The sequence below is a fragment of the Hemicordylus capensis genome, chromosome 2 (genome assembly GCF_027244095.1).
Source record: "Hemicordylus capensis ecotype Gifberg chromosome 2, rHemCap1.1.pri, whole genome shotgun sequence".
In the NCBI taxonomy this organism is placed as follows: domain Eukaryota; kingdom Metazoa; phylum Chordata; class Lepidosauria; order Squamata; family Cordylidae; genus Hemicordylus; species Hemicordylus capensis.
Genome location: NC_069658.1, coordinates 83,488,137 through 83,508,648, shown reverse-complemented (window position 1 = coordinate 83,508,648; position 20,512 = coordinate 83,488,137). Strand labels below are relative to the sequence as shown.

The following is a 20,512-nucleotide window of genomic DNA, read 5'->3' as shown; positions in this document are numbered from 1 at the left end:
CTCAGTGGGGAGAGCGGGCTAAGCCCTCTCTCCCCACAGATGATCAGGGCAGGAGCCCTGGGCGGCCAGATTGGCCACCCACACAATTGCCGGCTCCATGATGGGCTTTGTGCCCCCTGGAAGCTCCAGCATGCCCTGCGTGAGCATGCGTGAGCCGTGGCTAATCACAATTAAAAAAACCCTGCGTGAGCCGCAGCTAATCACAATTTTAAAAAACCAGGTTTGTGAAGTGCTCGCTCCGCAAACCCAGTTTAAGGGGTGGGCTACTTGGGCAGGTTACTTTCTCAAGAACCACTGGGCTCGCAGCTGAGCTCAGTGGTTCTCACGATAGCGGAGGCTAGCCTGGTTTTCTACAATCGTGTGAATAGCCTCCAGGAGTGTCTCTGAAGGGAAGAAGTGTGTGGGTCAAAGAGAGTCCCAATTTTATTGGCTTTTTGTCCCCATGTCACATTTTGTTTGCTTGCCCCATATACACAGAGAAGTAACATTTGGCTGACACTGAGTGAGGGAAGCTAGCATTTTGGTCCTGATACCATATCGATTTGTTATCCAATCATAGGTTTCCAGCAGCTTTTAAAATTAGGTCTTTATTTATTTATTTCTGTGTATGGCTTTTGCTCTTAACTGGAAGCAGCAGTATGGTGCTATCTCAAGCTCATCTACTTTGGCCCACTTATCCTTCTAAAACTGTTGTATGAAACAAATGGACAGGTGGGTTTTCACTGATGAGACTAACACAACGAGGCTCTCTAGTTGAGCAATGTGAAGAGCCTGCAGGGCTTGTGCGGAGAGAGCAGGCTTGACCTGCTCACCTCGCACACAAGCATTCCACCCTTCCTGATCAGCTGGCTGCCCACACAATTACCAGCTCCATCATCAAGCCGGTAAAGATGGCGAGGATCAGGGGCTGCCTGGCCTCTGGAAGTCCCAGAATGCCCTGCACAAGTGTGTGGGGCGTTCTGGGGAGACCCCCGATGCTGGGAGGCTTGTTGTAGCCTCCTGGTCGGGGGTATTCTCATGAGTTGCCACAGCGTGGAGCTGCACCACAGTGTTTCACAATCGAGAAAACTGGATTAGTAGAGCACTCGCTCAGCTAACATCGTTTCAGGGGAGTGCTACTCTGGCAGGCTAGCTGCTATTGAACACCGGGCTCACCCGCGAGCCTGGTGGTTCTCACGATGAGGGGAAACTGGACTGGGCTCCCTTAGTCTAGTTTTCCCCATCGTAAGAATAGCCTCAACTTGTGTTCAAGTAGGTTTACTTAAATGTATTGTGAAAAGCAGCCTAAAGTAATTCTGTTGACTTTAGAGATGTATGATGATGATAACATTTAACATTTATATTTTTATGCTTACATATGTTTTGCCTATTTTCTCTTCTTCTGAAGGGAAGGCTTATGAGAGCATATCAGAGTGTGTGTGTGTCTAATATATTTTGTGCTTGTTTTACTATACAAACCAAAGTTAGAGCGCATGGGAGGGAGTCCCAGAACTTACAGGGGACCCTGACATTTGACATGAATATATTTGCTGATCAGCCATCTTGTTTTAAGGTGTCAGCCACTCAGGTATAGGCAACAACTCTCTTTTGTAACTCTTCTTTTGCCAGCAAATTCACAGCACATAGGAAATGGTTCTTGGAGACCCTGATGGTTGTATGTTTTGCTGATCCACCTCTTGTTTCATGGTGGCATCCATTCAAGGTATAGGCAACACCCCTTCGTGTCTTACAAACCAAATTCACAACACATGGGAAGGAGTCATAGTTAAGAGTAGCCATCTTAAAAGAAGCAGAAAGTATGTTCCATTAGTTCTATGTAGAACTACTTGTAAAATTTATAAACTGCTTTTCTCGCCAGCTTCAAAGTGGTTCACAATATAAAAGATGCAATCATAAATGAACAATAAATTTAAGAGAACATCTTCTTTACCATGATCCCCACAACCCTTTGAGATAATCTGGAGAGATTTGTCTACAGTTGCCCCTGGCTGGTCTGGTGGCTACTCAGGGAAAGGCCTTCATTGCTACCTCAAGGCTTTGGAATGTGCTCCCTGTTGAAATAAGAGCCTCCCCATCTCTGACAACTTTAAAAAAGGCAGTTAAGACACATTTGTTCACCCAGGCTTTTAACTAGATTTTCAGTTTCTAATAGTTTTTAACATGTTAACATTGTGTTAAATTGTAAACTGTTTTAATGTTTTAATTCTGTTTTAATTCTGTTTTAATATGTACTGTTTTTATTGTAAAGCACCCAGAGACATAAGTTTGGGGTAGTATATAAATTTGTTCACACACACACACACAATTTAAAGCAGTATAAAATAGAACAGCAACAGAAAGCAGTCCAGCCACATAAGCAGCATCTAAAAGTGAGAGTCTCTTCGAATATAGCCAGGTTGAGAAGCAGCTGCCTCCCCTCCCTCCCCCCCCCCCCCAAAGCCCAAAGTAAAAACTGGAGAAGGCAGGGGATATAGGGAGAGAAGGAATTTCCTCTGGAAGAACTTTCCGTAACCTGTGGGCAATCACCAAGATTGTGCCTTATAAGTCTAGTCAATTGCTTGCAGCACAGGTGTACCAATGTATAGAAAGAGCACTTCTCACCAGAAGGTATTTCCCATTTACTTCAGTGGGAGGGGGCAACTCCTTATGTGCAATGGGATACACATACAGATCTCCCTCTTAGGTTGAAATGAATTGGAAAGCTCACTTGTCTGCCAGAGTAAAGTTCTTAGCTGAATTTTTCCAGGCTCGTGTCTTCCTTGGTCTAAGTGGGAATATTATTTTTTTAAATGTGTGATTCAGTCTTGCAATTAGCCATGTGTCTGCTTACTGTTCTTGGGTGAGCTTTGAGTAGTAAGCTATACTTGCCCCATCCCTCCCCTGTAAGGATAAAAGAGAGAGATGCAGCCACATATACAGGGGCATAGCTAGGAGAGCGGGGCCACTGGGGAGACAGGCAAACACACATACAGCAACTAATAGCTACCAGCTAGATGTCCCAGCTTTAGAAGCCAGCTACAAGTCCTGGCTTTAAAGTATTGACTGCAACAAACATCTGTCAAAAATAAAGTATGGGAAATATTTCTGGGGATAAAATGCTTAGAAACATTTCTACCTTGCATCTCTATTTTATGGTAATGGCCACGCAGGATTCTCTTGATTTCCTTTGAATCTACAGGTGATCCTCTATCTGGTCTCTCTCATGGGATAGAAAAAGCAGATCCCATTCTGAAGCTATTATTTGCAGAAATCATTCCTGACTCTACAAATACATGTTAGTGTGCTGCTCAGCTATATGGTCTGTTCCGTGACTGCCCAGCTTGGGCTGACAGGTGTGGCACACTCTGCATTCTTCAGCCTGTGGAGCAAAGAACCTTAGGGTGAGAGTGCTAGTCCTTGACCAACTGTCCACTGCCTACAGACTTCCCAGTCCTTGACCAACTGTCCACTGCCTACAAGCTTCCCAGGCGTTCTTTGAGAGCTGAATTGTTCTGTGTGTATGTCATTTAGCCTACAGTACTAGGAAGAAAATGAGACTTTTGGAGGTAAGATTTCTAGCTAATAAGTTGGGTTAAGATGATGGTGTGCAAATATACTGTGGTGACTAAAGATTATTTAACACCAACAGTGTCCTAGCAGAAAAAACATGGGACTTACCTTCTGTACTTAAAAAAGAGATCACAGTTTGGGACAGGAACACACCCATGCCAGTATATACTCTCTAAGAAAGCATATTATTTCTTTTGCATTTCTGTCTTTAACAGTGGCCTGGTGAAATTTAGCAGGTGAAGCTTTTCCTGGGCTTAAAATGAGTGGTGAATAAAACTTCACTGCCCGTGTTGAGCTCCTGTTAAGACACAAGAGTAGGGCCAGTTAAAGAGGTGACAACCCTAGAGATCTTGCATATTCTGTTAAATATATGATTATCAGGTGTAGGTCTGTGTCATTTTCTATGAAAGTCTATAAAAGAGAAGCTGGTGCCAGGGTTTATATCTAGTGACATCTGGCAGTTAAACTGTCTATGGCCTTTGCCATTTTTGCTGGTGACAATATACCGTTTTCAGTTCAGAAGAGCTGGTGTAGAATTACAGCTGCTCTTTCACACTCAGAGTTTTGTGTTTTGTGTTCATCTTCTTGTGTAGTGACACAGAGAAAGAACATCCAGTATCAACTGGTTGCAGAGGAGGTTATATTTCTTCAGTGTCCTTGTTCCTTTATTATAGAGCCTTGTACCACTAGTAACTCAGTTTTGGGGGGAGGGGGAGTGTTTTCTTTTGCATGTTTTTCCCCAACTTCAGTGGGGCTTAGAGAAAATATACTAGATGTATATCACCGCCTAATTTCCTTTGAAAGACTCAGCCAAAAGCAAAAGACAGTTTTTCCCTGGCTTACAGTTAACCTCCTGTCTTTGAACTTGACAGTTTCAACTGGCACAAGCCCATCACTTTATTCTAGAATGTTCACCTCTAGATGTTTACAGGGGAAAAATGATGGGAGTTATCTGAGTGATGACTGATATCATTTTCATTGTGGAGAGGAGATGCTTTACTCCTAGTTTAAGTGTCCTTGACTGACAAGTGATTTTAGTTGATGGTAAAGAGGGAGCGAAATAAGTTTTTCTGTCATTCAGCAAGGAATGTATGCTTTGTCATATTGCTTTCATATTACTTAGTCTAGGAAAAAAAATTAATGTATAACTTTAAAAGGTGCTGGGTGTGGTTTTATTCCCTATGGTTTTAATCCCTAAATTCAGAATATAATTTTTTTTGTCCAAATTGGATTTGTAATGTGAAAACTCCTAAAGCAGCAAGACAGTAATGTACATAAAAATAAACTGCTCAAATGTCTGGTGAATAAAATAAATGGTGTTTGATACAGTAAGTGTGACACCTTGATGTATTTCCTTTAGACAGTATAATTAAAAATCTTCCTTTCTTATTTATTTCCAATACTGTGAGGATTGTATGATTTGTAATAACATTTGAATATTTACTAGCCATTCATTACTGTTAAGATAAAGTTGCCATTGACTGAATTTTTTAGTTCTCATATTAGAAGTTCTCCACTGCTCCCATAGCTACTTAAAGCTTCAGGATGTCTTAAAATGGCTGCAGATTATGATGTATGTGTCTTCTAGTGAAGCTGCAACTTTGAATGTGAAAGGATATAGCTGTGTCAAATTGGTCTCTTAGATGGCCATTAGCACTGCATAAATACAAGCCGCTTTTTTCCAATCCAAATAGCATTTATTCTTCACAGTTCTCCTACAAGTATTTGATGGCATTGCCATTTGCCAAACACTGAATAACAATGAACATTTTATTGAAGTAGTCTTCTGAATGAAGCAAAGCTGAAATGAGTCTCTTGCTGTTAAGGTTGCATTTCAGAATTTTTCAAAAGGGTAACTGAATTTTCAGCCATTTTTGGTCATCATCTTTCATTCTGGCATTTTAAACAATCTTGCACTTCATCTATACAGTTAACCCTTTCAATTCCCGACAGTTCCCAGGTGCCCTTCCATGCCGATGATTTTTCCATTTCCATCAGCCCTTTTAGATAGAATAGAACAGGGAATTTTAATTCATATGTATAGTTCAGGAAACTGTAAAAACATTTTTTTAAGTCAATGAAGCTAGTTGTTTTCTTCCTTCTATGCTGGCAATTCTGCCAGCTTGGTTGACAGGAACCAAATTTGGAACTTCTATCAAAACATATCTGGATTTGTAACATACGGTAACTGTTAGCAGCAAAAAGGAGGAGAACAATTCTCATTTTGATTGAGATTCAGAAAATTTTTCATCACCCCATTTCTGAATTGGTGCTTTTAAAGCTGTTTTATTTTTTATTTGGCTGATCTCATTTATTGAAAATTTGAGTGGAGCAATATAAACTAATGCATTCTTCTCTGTCCTGATGGATATGACAGAGCAGAACCCACTGTACAAGAGAAGTAGAAGTGACATATACCATGCTTAGACGAATGCTATAACAGCCATTCTGTCTGTAGGTAGTTTGCATTTGTAAGACACTCACTGTTACAGCTTTTCTACACAGATAATCACTGTGGAGGAAAATACTGTACATATTCAATTCGTGACTTGAGTTTTTGGGCACTGCATTGGCAGTAGGGGTGTGCAGAGACTGTGGTCTGGTCCGAATTCGGTGCGGTCTGTGGTCCGGCAAACCAGTTCGGTCTGGTTTGGCTGAACTGTGAACCAGTCTGATGGTTTGAGGTGCTGCCGGGGAGGGGTGGCAGCGGGGCGAGCAGCAACTTTAAAAAGTAAAGACACAGGTTCTTACCAGTGTGACTGCCACTCCAGGCAGCTTCCTGTGGCAGCGGTGCTCCCCCTAACCGCCCACATGCAGTGGTGATTCTCTTTCACTCACCTGGCCTCTGTGCATGTGCAGGAAGCTGCCTGGAGTGACAGTCATGCTGGTGAAGACCTGTGTCTTTACTTTTAAAGGTGCTACTTGCCGCTCCCCCTGGCACCGCCTTGAACTGCCAGACCGGGCGTGGTTCAGCCGTACCAAACCGGTTCACTGGACTGCAGACTGGTCCAAATTCGGACCAGATCTCAAACTGCGGTCTGTGCACACCCCTGGTTGGCAGCTCTGGCAGCAAACAGGGCAGCTGGGCCTCTAGTGGCAGTGCAAAAAAATAAAAGTAGCTGCAGTGCACATGCACACAAAAATTGTGCTGCACTTTACATATTGGAAAGTGCATAATGGTAAACCTCAGACTGTTCATACATGACCATTATCTCTGAAGGAAAACTGTAATATATGAATTCTAATTTCATAAACAAGAGAACTGCAGATAATTTCCTTATGAACACTGGTCATAAACTGACCAGTTTATGGTCAAGATTGTAATGCTTTTAATTCCATTTTATTTGCAAATTTTGGTAATCTAACAAATTAGGATATATGCTCATCTTTCATGCTATTGACTAGAGTTCTGTAAAGTTTTGCCATTGACTCCTGGCGACCACAGAGCCCTGTGGTTGTCTTTGGTAGAATACAGGAGGGGTTTACCATTGCCATCTCCTGTGCAGTGTGAGATGATGCATTTCAGCGTCTTCCTATATTGCTGCTGCCCGATATAGGTGTTTCCCATATCAGTGGGGATTCAAACCAGCAGCCTCTTGCTCCCTAGGCAAGTTACTTTCCCGCTGCGCCATTAGGTGGCTATATACTATTGACTACTGCTCCAGAATTAATTATTGTAGGGCACATTATACGGGCTGCCTTTTAAGTGTTTGGAAGCTGCAGCTAATGCAGAATAGAGCAACCTGGCTCATACATTGGCCTATAAAACTCTGGTCTTGTGTGTTGTACTGGTTGCCAGTTTACTTGCTTTTAATGCGTTTAAATTGTTTGAGCATCTACTTAAATTTGTCAGTAAGCCCCACTCCAGATATGCTGCCTTTTTTATATAGGTTAATGCTTGCTGGTAAGCTGCTGCTTTTCTGTGATAGCCTCATTTCTATGGAAGTCCCTTAAGAAAACTCTACACCGTTGATATTTATTTATTTTATTTTTATTTATTTAAAATATTTCTATACCGCCAAAAACTTACCTCTCCAGATGATCTTAACAGGTGGCGGGGCTCATAGCGAAGAAGACATTCTCTTAAATACCCAGGGCATAAGCTGTTTAGGGCTTTATAGGTAACTAGCTGACCTAGCACAGAGCATCTGTGCCCCAAATTCATCCTGTCATTCTTTCCCTCCCCACTGTCTCAGCGGCGGCCACTATTTTCTCTCTTCACACCCGTGGCTATCTCGCAGCTGCTCTCAAACTCTCGCGAGAGCAGCCACACAGGGGATTAGCCAGAGGTACATCTTAGAGAAACAAATATATAGATAATCAGCACCTTGTATTTTGCCCGGAAACATATCGGCTGCCAGTGTAGTTCCTACAACAGGAGTAATATGGTATCTCCTAGAAGACCCAGAGACCAACCTGGCCACCTTATTTTGGATCAACCGCAGTTTCTGGACTACATACAAAGGCAGTCCCACATAGAGCACATTTTGAGGTCATTCATCTCAAGAAACGGATGCAGCTGGCGTATCAGCCAAAGCCGATAAAAACCACCTCTGGCCACTGCCTCAACCTGGGACAGAAGGGAGAGGTTAAGATCCAGAAGCACCCCCAGACTGCGTACCTGTTCCTTCCGGGGGAGTGTGACCCCATCCAGAACAGGCAGATCAAAATCGTCTCCTTAGTTCCTACCCAGCACAATAAGTACCTCCATCTTACCTGGATTCAGCCTCAGTTTGCTATCCTTCATCCAGCCCATTACTGCCTCCAGGCAGGCATTTAGGGAAGTTATGTCTTCTCCTGATGATGTTGGCATGGAGAAATAGATTTGGATTTCATCAGCATACTGATAATACCCTGCACCAAATCCCCTGATGATCTCTCCCCGTGGTTTCATGTAGATGTTAAACAATATTGGAGACAATATGGAGCCTTGATGGACACCATAAGGAAAGTTCAGATTTTGAAGAACAGCAGTCTCCAAGAGATGCCATCTGGAATCTGCCCATGAGGTAGGAGTGGAACCACTGCAAAGCAGTGCCTCCCACCCCCAGTCCCCTCAGATGTTCCAGAAGGATACTATGGTCCATAGTATTGAAAGCCGCCGAGAGATCCAAAAGGACCAACAGAGTCACACTTTAAAAAAAAAAAAGGCTGTCGCACAAGCGCAAATGACCCCTGTGAGGCCCTGGGCCATGCCAGGCCTTGTAGAGGCCATTTGCGCATACGCGGCGGTGGACAAAATGGCCACCGCACCTACATATGGAGGCCTGAACGGGCCTAATAAAGTAGCCGAACGTGCAGTGGCAGTGATGACTGAGGCCGGTGGGGGGAGAGGAAACATTTTCAGACTCCCCTAGCCTAGAGGAAACCCCCGAAGGGGCTAAAGGTTAAAAAATTTTTTAAAAAAATTGCAAACCCCCCAAACCGTCGGGGGTGTGTGTGTTTCAGTTTTACCCTGGAACTGTTGAACCAAACTGGTTTGACGTAGAACCGGAACCACCTCGAACTGTTCGCACATCCCTACTGAGTCCTGCATACACTCCCCAGATGTTACCCAGAGGCAAGAGGCTGCAGACTCACCAACATCACCTTTAAGAGGTGGATAGAAGAGCTTTCTTGCTAGTTGTTTTAATTTCAATGTGATGTGATTTCATTATTCTGTTTAAGTAAATGTTTTTAAGATATTGTAAATTGCTTCATGTTAATTTTTTAGAAATAATTAAGCTTATTCACACAGTTTCTGTCTTTTAGTCTTGGAAATACTGTAAGAGCTTTCCCCCCATAACATTCTTCAGTGGAGTAATTGATCAGTAAATTGTGTGGGTTTGAATAAAGAGCAAACCTTTACTGCATATTCTCCAGAACCTACCAGCTGAAACTACATTCTGGCAATAATTAAAAGAACATGTAGAATTAGCCAGTATTTTTCTTGGGGTAAAGCTTGGTCACTTTTAAGTCTGATGTATATAAGCAAACCCTTATCATCTGCCTAGATCTGGGACAATGGTACAACATATAACATAGTAAGACTATTCACACAAGCAGCCTAATCCAGGCTTGGGCAGCCCAGCCTGGGTTAGGCTGCTCATGTGAAGTGCCGGGATCAGGGCCGATCCCAATGCTTCCTGCCCACCTGACCCTACTTTTAACCCGGGCTTTAAGTTCTCGCGTCCTTAATCACGATGCCGGGGTCCTGTGGGTGCACTGGAGAATTCTCCCAATGCACTGCACACTTTGCATGGTGTGTTCTGGGAGATCTGCACTGCTCCAATCAGTGAGGATTATGTGGGAGCATGATCCACATGTGTCACCAGCGTGGGAGGATCATCTGAGGAGGAAGCTAAGTTCAGCACAACCCTCCCTCAATCCACTTAGCGGGTGTGTGCACAGCCTTAGTTTGTCATTATTTTTTGCAAAGTCCCGACTGTAGTGCAAACCATAATCAGCAATGCAGAGCTAACATTTCCCCTAATAATATTTCATGTGAACATTATTCAGGTTTAATTATTCAGTGCAAGAATGTTCAGATTTAAGTCTCATGGTGCAAAGGTCCTGAAATCCTGTTTGAGCTGAATTTAGTGGCTGTTTTGCAGTTGACCCTTGGGAAGCCAGGTTTTTGTTTTTGTGGAATTTTGTCTTGAAAGTAAGGGCTGTAGGGCTTATCCATTCATATGCTTATTTTACATCAATAAAGTCTGGTTCTTTCCATGGGCCTTGTTGTTTTCTACATACAGAGGACTAGCATTCCATTTAACAGTTAGCTAGGTATTTTGCATCCATTATGGTAATTGGGAGACATTTCCTCATAGCCTTTCAAAAGAGCTTTAAATAGTGCTAATCTGAGCTCCAGCACCAATTTTGGTGCCTATTGGTCAAACCTACCCAGTAGTGCTTCACTTCCAGAATAATTAGGTGGCAGTCTTATCTGCCTGGACAGCATCACAACTTGAGGTATTGCAAATGTTCTCTTCAAGCTCAATCGGTAGTTCAAGACTGACTGGTAGATCACTGGGTAATTTGCAGTAGATTGGCAAGATTTTGTGACTTACAGTATCTAATAACAGTAAATAGAATTGTTAAGGGTTTTTTGTTTTGTTTTTTAAAGAAAGAATCTGTCATGGATGACCCTGTGTCATATTTTTTGGTTGATTTTAACCATTTTTTGTGTATCTCTGCTGGCTGGACTGAGAGTTTTGTGTTAGAATCTCTGATCTGCAGCAACTCAGATACAGATTTATACTGGTATATTCCAGTTTTCCCAGTGTATTGAAGTAGACTCTGCAAGTCTGAAGCCTGGCAACCCCTTTTCTAAATGATTGTCTGCTGTTACTCAAAGTAGTTGTGCAATATCAAGCTGATTGCAGGTGGATGGCCTTGCCCATCCCAAGGATGTTTTAATCAAATCAAATAAGAGGAAGACTGTGCTGATGTAATAGAAACTTTTTGTACAACTGGATGGATTACTGCCTCACTTGCAAGAAAGATGCTGCTGCAGTAGTTCATTCTGGCATGCATATCCTGCTATGTGGATCTATAGGACTGGAGTGCCAGTGGCACTTGGAATAATCGGTTTGTTATATTAAAAAAAAACACCCTGTGGAATCTTAAAGAGTGACAGATGCACTACAGCATGAACTTTCTTAGATTAGAGACAACTTCATCTGCCCACAAGATTAAGTCATGCCTTAATCTTGAAAGTAGTCTGATGGGGCAAACCTTATGGATGCTAACAGTGCCATTGAATACTTTGAGGATTCAATGTACAGTATGTGTTGTTTATAAAGATTTACCATATTTTGTATGAATGTTTAAAAACTCCAGACCAGATCAGAATATATTTGACTTAATGCTCTTTCACTTGCTGTCCAAACATAAGACGTGTGTTGATTATTTGATTATGTGAAGAAGGTAGACTAGGTTTTAACATACAACATTGAAATGAAATTTTGTTGTAAACCGCCCAGAGACTTGCATTTTGGGCGGTATACAAATAAGTTGAATGAATGAATGGTGTTTGTGTCAGCATAAAATGGGTCATGGTGGTAGGATGAAGAATAGATGGAGTCTTTTCCATGTAGGATAGCTGAAGTACATTAAATGTGACTTTAGCTTTTATAGCATATCATTCTTATAACCTTCAGAAGAATTTAGCTTGCATTGTTTTGTTCTGCTTTAATATATGAGTGTGATCTTGTCATTAAGGATTATTGTTCATTAGTGTTTAGCATCCATCAACTGTGCTCAGAACTTTCATAACCCTAAAAATTATATATTATACCATAATGATATAATCTCCTTGGAAATGAAGTTCAACAGCTTCATATGACCTCTATAGTTTGAGCTAATATATTTCATTAACATGTCATTATTGGGAAGCACTATAGAATTGTTAGTAGTTCATCGATTATTTTGTTTAATTCTGTACTAGTCTCCTGCACAAACACCCTAGATTGGGGCTTGCTTATGTAATTGTTACTTAACAACTTGGATAGGCCAATGGAGTTTAAAATAGTAAGGACTCAGTGACCTGTGAGTGACTCAGATACTAATTGTTGGGTTGTAATTGAAAATTCATTGGGATTTGCTGCTTTGTGAAGTGGGGTTGTCGTTTCTTGATTAGAACCCTAAACTAACAACCATAGAATCCTACATTAAAATTGACTGTATTGTCTTTGAGACTGACTTGATAGATATAATTATTCTCTTCTATTGCTTCACAAGAAACACCCTTTTTCCGCAGTTGTGTGAGTTCATCCTATATCCTGGGTTGTATTTCAAATCATGCCTCAGGAGACAGGAAGTAGAATCCAAAACCTTTGCCCAGTGTCCGGTAGTTAGGTAGGAGGCGCCAGGAAAACCCCAGTTCCTTCCTGTCTCACCTCAGGTTGCATCATTTTTGAGAGAGCTCTTCTATATATTCAGACTTGATGTCTTATTGGCTAAGACACGGAGGACTATCAATGATGTCTCTCCAGAGTCCATTTCCAGGCTTAGATAATACGGTCCCATTCCATATTTTAAAAACCAACAAACAAACCTGTATACATTACATGTTGATGTTATAGCCTCATTAGTGTCTTCCATTGTAGATGCCCCCAGTGGCACGATTGGTTTCAGATACCCCCGTGAATAACAGGGCATGTACAACTGAAGATCCCAGAAGGTAAGAAATTGGACTTTCCTTTACGCAAGTCACATGATGGTGCTGCATTGGTTGTAAAGGCAGCCACAGACATCCCCATCTTCACATGGGCCTCGGTGTTGGGGCTAGGAGCTGATACAGCTTGTCCCACCAAGAACAAACAACATAGGCTAGGTATTATAAGATATTAAGGCAGCAGCCTTCGTGGCTGTCTCTAGCCGGGAATGTATCCTGCACGCATCTACCTCTATGGCAGCAGGGGTAGTACGAGGCCCTGCCTCAGGTTACATTGATGGAAAGTGGACCACTAATCTTAACACTGGCATATTTTCCATTCTCCGGGGCCAGACTCTTCGGAGATTCCCTGGACCCTATATTGGTTGAGTCTAGGGACAAAAGGAAAGAAAAAGAAACAAAACAAAAACAAACATTGCTGGTAGCCAGACAGTAGTACAACCATCTGGGCAAGTGTTTTCATCGAGCAATTTTTGTCCCTCCAGAGTCCTCCAAAGGTACTCAGTCAACTCCCCTGAGTGCTCTGACCATTTGGTAACATCTCCAGGGCGTAAGCAGGGCCAACAACAACTATACTTCAGAGGAAACAACAGGAACCAGGCCCAGGGACAACCTTTCAGATCAGGATTCCTACATGGAAGAAAACAATGACTTCTTCCTGCTGGAGGCTGCCTTCCGCCTTCTTACGACATCATGGAGCCACTCGACATCAGACGCCTGGGTCCCAGAGTCATAGCCCACGGTCTCTATACTTGCCCCTCTTCACCCTGGAATCCGATGAAAAGGCAGCAGAGGTATCTAGTGATACAGCATCTGTTCCAGATTCAGTCCATCAAACCATCCCTACTCTGACACTTCCTCAGAGGATTTACTCCACCATACTCTTAGTACCAGAGAAGGACACCTCATGGAGGGCGGTCTAGACCTCAAGAAGGCTGAACCTTTGCATACAAATGGACCCCTCTGGATAGAATCCTTCCACACAATCGAGGAAGTGGTTCGTAAACAGGAGTTCTTTTGGCTTCCATAAACCACTTGGTGGCACACCTCCACATCCACATCCACCCATCCCCCGCAGATACTCCGTTTTCCTCTCCCATGGCCAGCATTACCAGTACAAGCCATGCCGTTCGGTGTGTCCTCCACTACGAAGGTCTCCACCAAGTTTGTGGTAGTCATAATAGACAAAATGCAGGTGGAAACACTTCACGTCCTCCTGCATTGGATGATTTCCGAATCCGATCGGTGTCCCTCTCCCAAACCTGCAGTGATATGCATCACACACTACACTTTCTGAGCCCTACAGCTTCATGATCAACGACCAGAAAAGCCTCTTAGTCCCTCCCCGACCTCTTCTACAGGCGGGAGCCATCTTCGACACCCAAACTGGAAACTTCCTCACTAACCACAGAACGCCAGAACAAGATAGCAATATTAATCCTCTATCATCCAGAAACTCATCATTTTCCTCTGCTGACGAAGGGCGACTGTTTTCTGAACTGACAGGTCTCTCCTGCGATATGGCGAGGCCTACTCCTCTCACTGCTGGACGGGATACTTATTACTATGGACGCAAGTCTAGCTGGATGGGCAACACACTGCATCCATCAACCAGCCCAGGGAGTGGGGTCATCCCACCAGATTTCATGGAGCTCAATCCATTAGAACAGAGAGCCGTATGTTTGGCCCTCAGAGAATACAGCCACCCTGTACTGAACCAACATGTGCTTATCGCACAGACTATGTAGCAGCATAAACTCACAAGATGAATCAGGGAGGCACCAGGTCTCTCAGCAGGATTAGATAATCTAAACTACTATCCTCTTGGGTGGAAATTACCCTAGCTTTGCTCGCAGCAGAATGCCCCAGTGGGGCGACCTACCGACTGCGGATTGACTAAATTCCCATTCCACAGACCCAGCAAAATGGTCATGGCACACAGAAGGTTTCCATCAGGCCACAACAAAGTCGGCCCTCCGAGTAGTGGACCTTTTTTGTGTCAACAACCTACCACCATCAGAACCATTGTTCGTCACCAATTCCACTCTCCACTAGTGGACGTGACCAACCTGCTAACTGCCCCCCTGGTTGCCTGGCCTACTGTAGGTCTTAATAGCAGAGTTGCTAGCAGAGTAATGCAAAGCTGATCTTGGGGAAAAAGCAAACCTAATCCTTATTGCTCCCTCTTGGCCAAGAGGACTGTGATTCGCAGATCCGGTTTTTTCTTTCCCTCCAGGAAACTGTGGCCTCTACCTCTCTGCCCAGAACTACTCTCACAGGGCCCGGCGCTCCATCCGGAACCGACCTGGCACCAACTATACTCATGGAGGGTGAGTACCCATTGCTGAATCGGGCAGGATACACCAGGAAGGTACAATCCACCATTTTGGCATCGAGAAGACCCTCCACGAACAGGCTCTATCAAGCCAGGTGGGACACCTTTTTCCGGATGGGCCCGCAGAAAACTCCCTTCCTCTATCCCCTCAAGGGTACCCAAGTTCCCATCATTCCCCCAAGGAGGCATAGGAATGGATCTTCACCCCAACCCTTTCTGCAAACTAGTCTCCCATTGGCATCCGTCCTCCAGTTGACAGTCTTGGTCCTCACTCCCTTCACTCCTCAGACGGTTCCTAAAAGGGGCAACCAATCAATCTCCGCCTGTTGCACATACTTCCACCCTGGGAATTCAACAGGTCCTAAAGGCCCACATGCACCACCCCTCCGAACCCTTCAGTAAGGCTCACCTAAGGATTCGGTTGTGCAAAGTACTGTTTCAGGTAGCCAGCTCCTTGGCATGCAGGGTTTCCGACGTGGGCACCTTCTCAGCGTGCAAGGAACCTTGCTCCTTCATTGATGAGGCTGTCATCTTACAAATAGATCCCACCTTCATTCCTAAGTGTAACTCCACAGTTCGAAAGAGGTTGTGTTACCATCGATTTACCCAGAGCTGAAACATCTCAAAGGGAAACGATAGTGCACACACTAGAGGTTCTCAGGACACTTCGAAATTATCTGAATCTCCCAAAGCCTAGCGCAGCCCAGCTGTGATCTCTCTTTGTCTTTCTTCTCCCTAAAAAAATCCCTAGGACAAAGTCTCCCTAGGTGACCCTGGCCTAAGGGATCAGAGCCACAGTCCACCTGGCATACAAAACACTCAACCTCCCGACTCCAGGGGGAATCACGGCTCATTCAACCTGCAGGGCCAGTATTTTGGCAGCTCTTTCGGCCAATGCTCCATTGTTACAGCCTTTGGGCATCTATCTCTCCATTAGTTAAAAACTATAGGGTATCATCATTCCCTTCTGCTCAAGTGGCCATGGCCCACATGGTACTACAGCAAATAGTCTGATAGTCCGCTTTTCCCACCCTGTCTTTTTATACGACTTGGGTATTTCCCAGGATATAGGATGAACTGAGACAACTGCGGAAAAAGAAACATTGGTCTTACCTGTGAAGGGTTCTTCTTCGCAGTGTCTGAGTTCATCTGCCCCACCCGTGTACTTCACTGCCATAAGGATGGGGGTACAGTAGTGGGAGGCAGTTTGCCTACTATTTACTGCTTCTTCTTGTCTTTGCCTGCATCCTTCCTCATTCATTTGATTTCTCCTTTCAACCAGATCTGCTCTCTCTAGCTACTTAGCACTTTTGAAGTTTTCATTTTATAGCTCTACAAAGACTTGGCTCTACAGTCTGGAACTGGGGTTTTCCTGGCGCCTCCTACCTAACTACCAGACATTGGGCAAAGGTTTTGGATTCTACTTCCTGTCTCCTGAGGCATGATTTGGAATACAACCCAGGATATAGGATGAACTCAGACACTACGAAAAAGAACCCTTCACAGGTAAGACCAGGCCTGCTCAACTTAGGCCCCCCAGCTGTTTTTGAATTACAACTCCCATAATCCCCAGCCACAGTGGCCAATAGCCTGGGATTATGGGAATTGTAGGCCAACATCTGCAGGAGGGCCGAAGTTGAGCAGCCCTGGGTAAGACCAATGTTTCTTTTCAAAGGGTGCCCGAAGTGAAATAGTCCTACCACTAAGTTTATGACTTGTTATTCCCCGTGGAATATGCGGTGGAAAAATAGCTTCCTTTACTAGGGATGTGCACAAAACGGATTTTGCATTTTGTTTCAAGCTCAAAACAAAACACAGATGGCTGAAACGTTTCACTGAAACAGTGGTTGACTCAGTTGTTTTGATGGAACAAAACTCAAAATGATTCAAGTGTTTTGGCCATAGGGAACAATGGGGAAACTTGAAACACCCCATTGTTCCCATGGGTAGCTTATAGGGACACCAAAGTGGGTTGTGTGGTAGGGCATGATGGGTGCAACCTACCACCCAATCCACAAAAGAAATGGCCAAGCAGGTGATTTTAAGATAATTTTTAACCTTTCCCCAGAGCCTCATAGGATCCTATAAGGGCTTTCTCTGCCTCCCAGTCCTTTTAAATACATTTTGAAACTCCCTTCTTGCTCCCCTCAGCCAGTTGCCCATGACAACACTTGTATGATAAGAAGCCAAACAGAAAGAAAGGAGATCGCAATCCAGTCAGAAGCCAGTGCCGGAAAAACAATAAGGGAGAAATAAGCCTCCAAAATGGCACTCAAAATGTCGAAACGTTTAAAGGGCGTTTTGTTTCGAGCTCACAACTTGAAAAAGCCCTTTTGAGTCAAAATGTTTCAATTTTGAAATGTTTTGCACATCCCTTTCCTTTACCTGCTTCAGCTATTTAGTTTTTAGTCTAAAAGTAAATCCCTGACAAATACTGGCAGAGCCTAGCAATTGCTTTACCCGAGGAGGTTTCTGGATCCTCAGCTTATTTTAGCCAGTGCTATTTAACTTGTACAGCATTGCTGTCATTTCATTGATGACAGTTGCATAGCCACACCAATTATACAGGAAACATATGGATTTCTCAGTTATTTCCTCCACATTGTTTCCCACCATTTCTGACACATTTTTATACATATGAGACACAAAATTTACATTAGCTTAGGTACAAAATAAAATGTATTTAGAAAGCACCTCTTTCTAAAGACTATCAGTAGTTTCCATAGAATGCCTGTGGCACAAGTATTTCTTTTCATGAGCACAGTGGCGTGTGTGCGTGTGTGTAGAGCAGAAAGCCTTTTGCCTTTGTCCCAGAGCAAGCTCATGTGAGGGAAAGAAATGCTGACTCATCCCTGCAGAGCTTTCTGGCAAAGACTTCTAAAACTCTTCTTTATTTTTGGTAGCTTCTAAAGGCTGCCACCACCACCCCTCTCTATTACGGAGCTTGACCCTCCGTAAGCTTGGGGTGGAAATTCCAGGGAAAACTCTCTTTCTTTGGCTATTTGAAAAGTAAAAAACAAAAACACCCTTCCATGTGCAAGCCTACACGTGGGGAGAAAACTAATAGCTACTGAGCTTCTGAGGCATGTTTTGCACCAGGAGAAAAAAACCTTCCAGCCTCACCCCTTCTCTTGAGTTAAAGATTCCCTCAGATGAGGCTTGTAAAAAAAAAAAGAACAAGAAGAAAAATAGTTATATTTAAATACCCCATACTGCTGCCATCTGAGGCTTTCTCAGTTTTTAGTTACTGGTAAAAATACTCAGTAGGTTACAAAAATACTTCAAGATGCACCCCAGATGAAGTTGGGAAGGCACACTTTAATAATTGTAGTTACCCAGTTGCAAGGAATAGGTATGCAGGAAAATATAGAGGCACAATTAAAAGCTTACAGAGTCTTTTGCAACGCCCTGGCTGGATGGGGTGAAGGCTAGTGTTTCTTAGCTTAATTACATTGCAGATAAACAATAATAGACCAGTATGAGGGATATACAAAGCAAACACAAAAGAAAACAACAACTAAGAAAACAACTGTCTAAACAAACCTTTCCCTGTACTAAACTTCCCAAAGCCAAAAGCCCTGGCTTCAGTGCCTTGAACTCACCCAAACCCCGGGAGAGGATTCAATTTTCTGTCCTCCTGGCTTTCCAGGACTTGCAGAGGTATTTTCCTGTAGCTCATGGCCACATGTCCTCTGGTCCTCTAGCCAGCTTCTTCTAACAAAGAAACTCATCTCTTCCTTCCAACGCTCTCTAGGTCTCACCCACCTTGTGTGCTGGTTGGCTGAGCTCTGGAGTTCACCAGCCTGTTAGTCAGGACAGGGTTCACTTTTGGTTAACTCTTTAGGGGAGGGTTGGCTGGTCACTACATTGTGATTCTGCACACACAGAAGGATCTTCACAGTGAGGCTACCCCCATCTCAATACTTTGTAGCCAGATGTGGTATCACTCTGTTGAGCAGCAATATACTTGGGCATTTCCAATAATGTGAAGCCTTCTTGCATCTCATTTAATTCATCGGGTAAGCTACTGCATTCCAGATTCCCAACACTCAGATTATGCCCGCAAATGCTGCACTCTGGGAAACTGGAGACACTACTAGATGAGTATAAGTGAAGTTCTGGAGGCATCTAGTTAACAGGAACAGTCAAGCATATTGATGTAGGCCAGCAGAAGACTGCAGGTCCCATCTCCCGCACTGGACAAGTGGGGTTGTGGGAAGAAGTTGCCGGTTATTAATTTTCAGGCACATTTTCCATAACCAGTTTACCTCTTTGAAGGATATACCAATGTAAAGGATACACCTGCCTTTTTATTCACCTTAAAATATGAAATTCAGAAGGAGCTGATGAATCCTATGATTACTACTACTACTAGAAAAATGCTGCTTTATATGTACCTTAAAATGCATATGGAAATAAACAGACTGGGAAAAGTTCAGGAATGTGGATGCCCAGGTGCTTAAAATTTTAGAGCTGCCACCTTGAAGCTTGAAATATTTACAACTAGAAGATGGGCCTGTTGTTAATCACGGATTAACAACATGGATTACACTTATAGGAAAGATCAAGATATATAATATGTGTAAAATATTGTTTTATTAATGTGCTTCCAAAAGAGAAGTAAAGAACAGTTTGAAATTTGTAGGATTTCAACTTCAAATTTTATTCATGTTATTAAATAATAACCATATGTAGAAAATTTAAACCACAGTAAATTAGGATCTGAGAAAGCTCTGCTTTTCTTGGGTATTATGTTATTTTGGAATTACTGATTTGATTATTGAGTGTTAAAAATCTGTTGAGACTAATAACAGTTAAAATATTATTATATTCAGAATTTCTTCTTGAAAATACCAATAGTAATAGTAATAATAATAATAACAACAACAATAACTCTTTCCCTGAGTATATTCTCATGTAAAAAGTAGTTCATTCAGCTAATTTCAGTGGCAGGATTGTTCATGCAAAACTTGGTATCTGTAGGTCATCAGGAAGTATGACTTTATTTTGTACAAACCAATCAACCAACCAGTTGATCAAAATATATAATAGATAATCCATGGTTGGTGCCTAAAAAGATATGAAGCTGAAGCATGTAAGAATTTACATAAATTTCTGGTTTTAATACTGTGCTATTATTTTTATGAAGTTCTTTTAGTTCACTCTTAAGCTCTTTGGAATAGATTCTTAGGAGGCAACCTAATTTATTGTGATACTGAAAGGGATAGGAGTGATATTTTTCCAAATGTATTTGATGGAATTTTATTTTCAAAATGGTTTAAATCACAAATGCTTTGTATAATTGTCTTTAAAAGCAGAAGGGCAAAAGGGTTTGCAGTAGATAATACACAAAATAGAGTTGCTTCAGCCTTTTACAACTTTACATATGTTAATGAAAACATTTCTGAAAATTGGCAGAACCACACATAGTAACTGGTGCCAGCTATTTTCATGGGCCAGTTCGAGGTGCA

The 20,512-nt window shown here is 42.8% G+C and overlaps 1 protein-coding gene across 5 annotated transcripts in view; it reads left to right on the top strand.

The window, feature by feature from the left end:
* ZNF608 (zinc finger protein 608) overlaps positions 1–20,512 on the top strand; it is a 145,412-nt gene that overhangs the window by 36,948 nt on the left and 87,952 nt on the right. The window contains exon 1 of one of the 5 annotated variants that reach the window (XM_053293535.1): positions 3,372–3,545. The exons of the other annotated variants lie outside the window; for them this stretch is intronic. Coding sequence (XP_053149510.1) covers positions 3,531–3,545 — 15 coding nt within the window. The 5' untranslated portion in view covers positions 3,372–3,530. Of the gene's footprint in view, positions 1–3,371; positions 3,546–20,512 lie in introns of those variants that run through there. 5 annotated transcript variants of the gene reach the window in all.